This window comes from Indicator indicator, chromosome 19 (genome assembly GCF_027791375.1).
Source record: "Indicator indicator isolate 239-I01 chromosome 19, UM_Iind_1.1, whole genome shotgun sequence".
NCBI classification, from domain to species: Eukaryota; Metazoa; Chordata; class Aves; order Piciformes; family Indicatoridae; genus Indicator; species Indicator indicator.
The window spans coordinates 21184887-21194210 of record NC_072028.1 but is presented as its reverse complement, the minus strand read 5'-3'; the positions used below and the strand labels follow the sequence as shown (position 1 = coordinate 21194210).

Genomic DNA, 9324 nt, shown 5'->3' with positions numbered 1-9324 from the left:
GGTCTCCTTCCTGACTGGGTGGCTGGCTGGTTGGAGGCACAGCTAGCTGACAGCTCAGGACCTGAGGGTAGCTCTGCAGGAGCTTTCATTCCTATCCACCCAGCACTTGTCCATCCATCTCTCAGCCATCTCCTTAATGATCACTGCCTTCAGCCAGGAGTAAGCTCCAATTATTGACTCATTTCTCCCCAGGATCCCCCAATTGAGACCAATCAATCCACCAGCAAGTGACAGCCTCTTCTCCTTCCTATGCCCTCACTGGGTACTTCCATTCTTTAGCAAGCAGCACTCAGCAAGGCCAAGGCAGAGGCACTTTAGTCACAGAATCACAGAGCTGTCTGCCTTGGAAAAGCCCTCCCAGACCACCCAGTCCCACACCAACCCAACCCCACCCTGACCAGCAAACCATGGCCCCAAGTGCCATGGCCACAGGTTCTGGAACACCTCCAGCCATGGGGACTCCACCACCTCCCTGGGCATCCTCTGCCAATCCCTCACCACTCTGGCAGCAAAGATATTGTTCCTCATCTGCAACCTAAGCCTCTCCTGGCACAATTTCAGGGCATTTCCTCTCCTTCCATCCCCTGAGACTGGGGAGCAGAGCCCAACCCCCACCTGGTTGCAGCCTCCTCTGAGGAGCTGGAGAGAGCAATGAGGTCTCCCTCAGCCTCCTCTTCTCCACACTAAACCCCCCCAGCTCCCTCAGCTGCTCTTCCCCAGCCCTTCTCCAGACCCTTCTCCACCTATCTTGCCCTTCTCTGGACCTGCTCCAGTTCCTCAGTGTCCTTCTGGCAGTCAGGAGCCCAACCCTGACCCAGCACTCAAGCTGTGCCCTCCCCAGTGCCCATCCCAGAGGCACAATCCCTGCCCTGCTCCTGCTGCCCACACCATTGCTGCTCCAGGCCAGGCTGATGGTGCCCTTCTTGCCCACCTGGGCACCCCCAGCTCCCTAAAAGGATGAAGCAGCTTCTGGATGAAGCCTGAATAGAATTCCTCAGCCTAGGAATCATGTGGGAGATGGAGGGAAGAGGTTTGCAAAACACAAAGGCTCTGGGAAAGGTGAATGAGGACAGCCACCTCCAGCCTGGCTGCAAAAACCTCCAGGGATGAGGCTTCCATCACCTTCCTGGGAAACCTGTGCCAGTCTCTCACCACCCTCCTGGGGAAGAATTTCTTCCTCACATCCAGTCTGATGTTTCCTCTCATCCTATCTCTTGTTCCTAGACAGAACAGCCAACCCCCACCTGGCTGCAGCCTCCTCTCAGGAGCTGGAGAGAGCAATGAGGTCTCCCTCAGCCTCCTCTTCTCCACACCAACCCCCCCAGCTCCCTCAGCTGCTCCTCCCCAGCCCTCTTCTCCAGACCCTTCCCCATCTTTGTTGCCCTTCTCTGGACCTGCTCCAGCTCCTCAGTGTCCTTCTGGCAGTGAGGGGCCCAAACCTGACCCCGGGATTTGAGGTGCAGCCTCCCCAGTGCCCAGCAGAGGGGCAGGACATCTTCACCTTTCCTGTGGAGGAACAAAAAGGTTTTTTACCCAAGAGGCCAGCCCCTGTGGTGCAGGAGCTCAAGCATGAGCTGCATTACAGGTTGAATTTCATCCCCCCCCTGTCCCACTGAGGGACAGGGAGCATCTGACAACAGGCAAAGAGACTTTGGGGAAGAGCTGAGGCTTTGTGCACAGAGCTTTGGCTGAGCTTTCAACAGCAGCTCTTTAACCTCCCACCCTGGCAGGTGGATCCAGGTCCATCAGCTGCCAAAGAAGTTACCTAAGCAACATCAGGGAGTGCAGAGATTGATTTCCAGGGCTGAGGATGTCACCTGAGCAGCTTCTGCTCTCTGGAGCAGCACAGTGAAGACATTCACATCCTCCCTGCTCTGCTCAGACCCCACCTGCAGCACTGCCTCCAGCTCTGGGGTCCCCAGCACAAGAAGGACCTGGAGCTGCTGGAGAGGCTCCAGAGGAGGCCACAGAGGTGAGCAGAGGCTGCAGAACCTCCCCTGTGGGGCCAGGCTGGGAGAGTTGGGGCTGTGCAGCCTGCAGAAAAGGCTCCAGGGAGACCTCAGAGCAACCTTCCAGGACCTGAAGGGGCTCCAGGAGAGCTGGGGAGGGACTTGGGCCAAGGGCTGGCAGTGCCAGGATGAGGGACAATGGCTTGGAGCTGGGAGAGGGGAGAGTGAGAGTGGAGAGGAGGAAGAAATTGTTGTCAGTGAGGCTGGGGAGACACTGGCACAGGTTGCCCAGGGAGGCTGTGGCTGCCCCCTGCCTGGAGGTGTTCAGGACCAGGCTGGATGAGGCCCTGAGCACCCTGTGCTGGTGGGAGGTGTCCCTGCCCATGGCAGGGGTTGGAGCTGGATGAGCTTTGAGGTCCCTCCCAACCCAACCCTTTCTCTCCATCTATGGCCTCAGAGGCAGTGGCCTGAAGGAAGGACCAGCACTGGTCACCAAACCCCTTTCCCACCACTCTGAAGGGCAGGACAATTAGCACAGGATTCCCACACCAGCCTCTCCATCCCATGAAGAGTTAACCCAACCAGAACTTAAGCAGATGTCAAAAGGCAGGTTTTGGGGGGATGGTAGCAGGAGGCCCTGAAGCTTCAGCTTTCTGGTCAACAACTCTATGGACCAGTGTAGGCTGGGGACTGACCTGCTGGAGAGCAGCACAGGGGAAAGGGACCTGGGGATCCTGGTGGACAACAGGATTCCCATGAGGCAGCAATGTGCCCACGTGGCCAAGAAGGCCAAGAGTATCCTGGGGTGCATTAGAAGGGCTGTGGTCAGTAGGTCAGAGAGCATCTCCTGTCCCTCTGCTCTGCCCTGCTGAGGCCACATCTGGAATACTGTGTCCAGGTCTGGGCCTCTCAGTTCAAGAAGGACCTCAGGGAACTGCTTGAGAGAGTCCAGCTCAGAGCTACAGAGCTGCTGCAGGCAGTGGAACATCTCCTGTGAGGCCAGGCTGAGGGAGCTGAGGCTTGGAGCTGGGAGCAGAGGAGCCTGAGGGCTGCCCTCATTGCTGGGGAGAAAGCTGTGCAGGGCTGGAGCCAGGCTCTGCTCAGGGATGGCCAAGGACAGCACAAGGGGCACTGGGGGCAAGCTGGAGCAGAGGAGGTGCCAGGGGAACAGGAGGCAAAACTTTGTCCCTGTGAGGCTGCTGGAGGCCTGGAGCAGGCTGCCCAGAGAGGTTGTGGAGTCTCCTGCTCTGGAGAGCTTCCAACCCTCCCTGGATGTGTTCTGTGTGCCCTGCCCTGGGTGATGCTGCTCTGGCAGGGGGAATGTGCTGGGTGATCTCCAGAGGTCCCTTCCCACCCCTAATATCCTGACTCAAGGATTTGCTGCTATCCTGTGTCCCAAAGCACCCAGCCTTAGGTGGGAAACCAAAATGATTTTTTTTCCTTCCCTCCTCCTTCCCAGGCAGGCAATGTTCATCTTCTCTCTTCAACTCTCTTTTGTTTTCCTCCACTGCAATGCAATCCTGCTCCACAGTCCACTTTGCTAACCAGCAACTCGAGAGACCCAGTTGAAATGAAGATGAAGAGACACCAATTAGTGCAGCTCTAAGAGACTGCAGGGATTCACCCTCTAAATCTCATCATGCTTGGTGGAAATTAAATTGGCAAGCCAGGGGCAAGAGCACAGCAGATCTGTGCACAGCCAAAGGATTCCAAAATACAACAGAATCAGGGAGGGGAAAACAAAACAAAACAAGGCAGCAAGGCCCTGAACTGGAATGGAATTCCAAAGGAAATGCAGCACTTCTCACTTGGAGCACACCAAGCTGTGTGGTGCTGCTGACACACTGGAGGGAAGGATCCATGCAGGGGGACCTGGGCAGGCTGCAGAGCTGGGGCCAAGCCAAGCTCAGGAAGTCCAACGAGGCCAAGGGCAAGGTCCTGCAGCTGGGGCAGGGCAGTGCCAAGCACAGAGCCAGGCTGGGGGAGGAGTGGCTGAGGGCAGCCTGCAGGAGAAGGCCTTGGGGGTTCAGGGGGTGACAAAGTGCCCAGGAGCCAGCAGTGGTCCCTGGCAGCCCAGCAGGCAGCTGTGTGCTGAGCTGCATCCAGAGCAGGGAGAGCAGCAGCACAGGGAGGGGATTCTGCCCTCTGCTCTGCTCTGCTCAGAGCCCACCTGCAGCACTGCCTCCAGCTCTGGGGCCCCCAGCACAAGAAGGACCTGGAGCTGCTGGAGAGGCTCCAGAGGAGGCCACAGAGATGATCAAAGGGCTGCAGAACCTCCCCTGTGGGGCCAGGCTGGGAGAGTTGGGGCTGTGCAGCCTGCAGAAGAGAAGGTTCCAGGGAGACCTCAGAGCAACCTTCCAGGAACTGAAGGGGCTCCAGGAGAGCTGGGGAGGGACTTTGGCCAAGGGCTGGCAGTGCCAGGATGAGGGACAATGGCTTGGAGCTGGGAGAGGGGAGAGTGAGAGTGGAGAGGAGGAAGAAATTGTTGTCAGTGAGGGTGGGGAGACACTGGCACAGGTTGCCCAGGGAGGTAGTTGAGGTTGGAGATATTGACGGTCAGGCTTGGAAGGCTCTGAGCAACCTGCTCTAGTTGCAGATGTCTCTGCTGACTGCAGGGGGGTTGAACTGGATGACCTCTGGAGGTCCCAAAAATTATCCAAGGGCTGGAGCAGCTCTGCTGTGAGGCCAGGCTGAGGGAGCTGGGGGTGTGCAGCCTGCAGAGGAGAAGGCTCCAGGGGGACCTCAGAGCTGCCTGCCAGGACCTGAAGGGATCCTGCAGGAAGGCTGCAGAGGAACTTTTGCTGAGGATGTCTAGAGAAAGGCCAAGGGGGAATGGTTTGGAGCTGAGGCAGAGCAGGGTTAGAGTGGAGCTGAGGAAGAAGTTGTTCAGTGTGAGGGAGGTGAGACTCTGGCACAGGCTGCCCAGGGAGGCTGTGGCTGCCTCCTGCCTGGAGGTGTTCAAGGCCAGGCTGGATGAGGCCTGGAGCAGCTGAGCCTGGCTGAGAGCTGCCCCTGCCCATGGTGGGGAGGTTAGAGTAGAAGATCCCTGAGGTCCCTCCCAACCTGAGCCTTTCTTTGATTCAGTGAAGTTGATCCCTCCTGGCACTCTTCCTGCACCCAGCTTCAAACAATGATTTGCAGGAGAAACTCTTCCTGCATAGACCTCCCCCCAGTCTGCAGCCTCTGTTCCCTCCTGCTCTGAGAGGAGCAGCATGACTCAGCTGCCAGCAGAAAAAGAGCAGCTTCATTTCAATAACCACCACCAGCTCCAGGAGCTTTTTATTTTTGTTGCTCAGCTTCTATTTACATTCAATTGTTTTTTTTTTAAAAAAAAAAAGGCAAGATTTGAGGTTGGATTTTTGTGGGTTTTTTTAGGCAATGTTCTCAATTAGTCCAACCTGAGCCACCAAACTCCTTCACCTTCAATAAAACAAATTTAGAGGAGGGAGAAAAAAAAAAAAAAACCAAAAAAAACAACAACAATGAAGTGTTAAACACATTTTAGCTCTGCCCTTCTCAACCTGCCAAGGAAGCCTATTAAATGTGCAGCACCCTCCAGCCAACACAGCTTTTCAGCAGGGCTTTTAATCCCTCACCAGTAATCAATTATCCTTCCAAGCCCTCCCTATTATATAATTAGAAATGCTTCCAGAAGGTGACTGCTAATTCATCAGGAGGCCAACATTTCCCTTTCTTGCCTGATTCCAGCCCTCCCACCTTGCTCTGGCACAAATCAACAAGCCAAAGCCACTCTTCCTTGAGGGGAAAAGAAGAAGAAAAAAAAAAAAAGAAAAAAGAAAGAGCCCTGGTCCCTCTAAGCAGCTTTTTCCAGCTCTGCTACAAACTTCCAAGCATGAATTCTCCCCAAATTAAGCCTTCACATTTAGCTCTCCAAAGGAGCAATATGGAAAACCAAATTTAAACTCCCTTCAAGGAAGGCTCAGGTAGCAAATTGCAGCATTTTTATTCCCACCACCACTTGCCCCAAAGGAAGTCATCACTTATTTCTTCAGCTTCATGCTCCTCCAGTGGTACCCAAACCATTTCTTCACACACACACACACACACAGGGTGATGTCTCTAGCCGCCCCCCCAAAACCATGTGCAGCTCCTCAGGGATAGCTGCTGCCCCAGATGCAGGTCTTCAGTTGAACTCAGCACTCTCAGGCTGTCTCCAAGAGTACTCAGAAACCACTTCAAAAAGAGTCTTTGAAGAACTCCTTCATTGATGGGGAGACAAAGCCATGCAATAAAACCCTGCCCCAACCTTACACAATCTGCTGCTCTTCACCTGAGCAACAGGACAACCCAAGAGCACCCTTCCCCTGCTTGCAGGCAGCTGCCTGCTCACAAGATGCCTCAAGCCTTACATCAGGCTTGCACACTGCTGAGTGGCCCAAACTTCACCTTCCAGCCTCTACAAAGCCTGGAGAAGGGCACAGGGGTGTTACAACTCTTCCCGTCTGCTCCACAGAAGAGGACTCACCTCACCCAACAGGGCCTCCCATGGGCATAAACCACCCTGCCACCTCCCATCAAGGTCACAGTTTTGACCCAAGTGGTACACAAATAAATTTGCTCAGGGTGAGCTGTGAGAGAGGAGAAACAGTTGCCCTGCTTCACTGTCCCTCCCAAGTCCCCCATGCCAAAGGTTAAAGCCTCAGGTCAGTACAAGGAGCTAGGATGATGCAGGTGGGATGGAGAGCTCTGAACATCCTCCCGAGTCTAATGGTGTCACACCAAGGGTTTACCTTCACACCAACAATGTTCTGAACACCTTCTACCTGCCTGTGGGCCAAGGCCTAGCAGCAGCAGGAGCCTTGCTCCAGCCTAGAATGATCCTAAAGTGCCCCACTGCCTGTCACCTGCTGCTGCTGGGCTTGCACAACCAGGTGGAGCTGCCTCTTGACCACAGCCGTGTTCAAGTCCCACAAGAACTCCAGCAGCTCGCCCTGGAGGAGAACCTCCATGGGCACAAACTGCAGAACTTGCTGAGGAGAGTCCGTGTCTAGGAAGGAGCTGAGCAGCTCCTGCAGATGTTGCAGGTACTCCACAGCTGGCTGGGGGAGGCCCCTGTAGCCCACGCACAGCAGGGCAGCACTGGAGCTCAGCGGCTGGGGGGAGGTCGGGCAAGCGAAGCTGATGGCCCTGAAAGAGCAATGCAGGATGAAGAGCAGGCCAGCTGTGAAGCGTGTCAGACAGGAAAGGATGGGCAGCACCAAAGCATCTCCCACTGCCAGCTGACCCAAACAACGCAGAACACACCCCAAGAGCTGCTGCTGGTACTTGGGCTCTCCGTCGTACAGCGAGGAGAAGCCGAAACCCAGCAGCGTGCCCGAGTCCAGCAGCTCGATGTCCATGCTGGGTTGGCTTTCACCCTCACAGAGAGATGGGAAGTCCACCACCAGGCACTTGAAGTGGGCAGGGCAGCTTTCTCTCAGCACTTCCTGCTGGCTCCTGGCAAGGTCAGACACTTCCGCCAGTATCAGCTCCCCAGGGAGGACCTCACAGGAGGGACAAGGCTGCAGAGCTGCTCCGCTCCTCAGCCTGGCCCCCACCAAGTCACTCAGGGCTTCGTTGAGAAGTTCCAGGACCTGCCCGTCACAAAATGGAGAACATTTTACCACTGGGAGTCTCCTGCCTTCCAAAATGTGCCACAAGCTACACTCAAGGTTAGAAGACGACCCTTCCAAGATGCACATCTTACCAGTGTTACCTAAACTGTGCTCTTCGGCCCAGTGATTAAAGCAGCCCTTGGCCACTTTCTCATTCCACGTCAGGGCTTCCAGCAGCTTCCTTTCATTATAGGTGCTGAAAGCTTTGTTTCTCTGCCCACACCATTTTGCATTGGTGCTGCAGCCAGTCTGAGACTTCCCGACGAGCCACTTGCTTCTGGCAATGGGTTTCAGCTGAAACCTCTGCAGGAAGAACTCCACAGCACAATCCCTTAACCTGCTGAGCTTCGCCTGCTCCGCTTCTCCCATCTGCTCATAGAGACACAGGTTCTCCGAGATGGTCTCCACCTGGCACTTGTGGAAGAACAGGCAGCACTCCTCGTGGGCTTTCAGAAAAGATTCTGGCAGCAGGTGCTGGGGGAAAAGGGCTCTGTGGAGCATTTCTGCCCCAAAGCTCTGTAACATCTTGGAAAGTAGCAGGTGGATGCTCTCCCTGCCCAGGTAGCGAAGGCAAACCACATAGGCCTCCGAGTTCCCAGCTTTGCTGGTGGCTGGCTTGAAGACGTGGACCTCCTCAAAAGCACAGTTGAGCAGGAAGAGCAGGTTGGCAGAACAGTGCTCAAAGAGGGTGAACATCTTCAGCACAAAGGAGCCTCCCGTGCCCAGCAGCAGCAGAGCGGTGACTGCTTCGCAGTAGTGAAGAGGGGAGACCAGAGCCTCCTGCTCGCCTGGGTTCCCCTGGCAGTCAAAGCTGCCATCAGCAGTGACCAGGTGAACTGTGGCCATGTTCTTGACAAAGCTCTGCAGGCCTGTGAGGTGTTTCAGTGTCATCACATTCCCAGTGTTGTCTGGGCCAAAGTACCACCGAGGCAAGGTGTTGGCTATCAGGCGGTCATCCATGATCATGGTCAGGCTGTCGTTGGCCTCGTGGTAAGGGTTGAGAGTGTTGGCTACCCAATTCCAGTAGCAAGGAATGTGGTGGGACTTCAAGTAGTGATTGAGGCTGGCTATAAAGGCTCCAGGTGCTTCACAGAGGTGGACAGAGTTCAGTTCTCCTTCCTCCAGAGCTTCTTCGGGGAGCAGAGGAAAGCTGCCCAGGATCTCGTGGAACTTGCACCAGGCCTGGGTGCACAGCTCAGCGTTCATGGATTTCCTCACCTGAGGGATGATTTTCCCTGCTTTGTTGGTGTAGGAGGTGTGCTGATGCCACTCCTCCAGGTTCTTATCACTCAGCTGATTCTTCACTTGGTTCAAGGAGTCTTTCAGAGCCAGGAGGGAGTGGAACTCCTTGTGAGCACAGGTGAAAGCGTCGCCGGGGTCTGGCAGCTGCCAGTCTTCGTTCGCTGGCTTGGTGTAAGTAAACTTCTTTGCAAACAGCTTCTCAATTTCAGAAAGAACCTCGGGGCTAAACTTCTCCAGGTTTGCTGTCTGGTCAGCATACAGCTGCCTCTTACAGTTGTTCATTCTTGGATGGCTTCACAACCTGCAAAATGGCACAGAATAAGAAACAGTCTCACTGCAAATGTACCATGGACAGGAACAGGCCAAAATTCCCTCCTGCTACACCTCTGCACTCCAGAGCAGGAGACAATCATAGAATGAGCCAGGCCAGAAGGGACCTCCAGAGCTCATCCAGGCCAAGCCCCCTGCACTCAGCAGGGACATCATCCCCTAGATCAGGTTGCCCAGAGCCCTGTCCA

At 55.2% G+C, this 9324-nt stretch overlaps 1 protein-coding gene across 1 annotated transcript; it reads right to left on the bottom strand.

Annotated features, from left to right (window-relative positions):
- Positions 1 to 6790: 6790 nt before the first annotated feature.
- CMTR2 (cap methyltransferase 2) lies at positions 6791 to 9088 on the bottom strand. The gene has a single exon (XM_054389845.1). The coding sequence runs from the start codon at positions 9086 to 9088 to the stop codon at positions 6791 to 6793; it is 2298 nt and encodes a 765-aa protein (XP_054245820.1).
- Between the last annotated feature and the right edge of the window lie 236 nt (positions 9089 to 9324).

What these genes read in the sequence shown, in the direction of transcription:
- CMTR2 (XM_054389845.1), bottom strand. Translation starts at nt 9,088, where the DNA reads ATGAACAACTGTAAGAGGCAGCTGTATGCTGACCAGACAGCAAACCTG.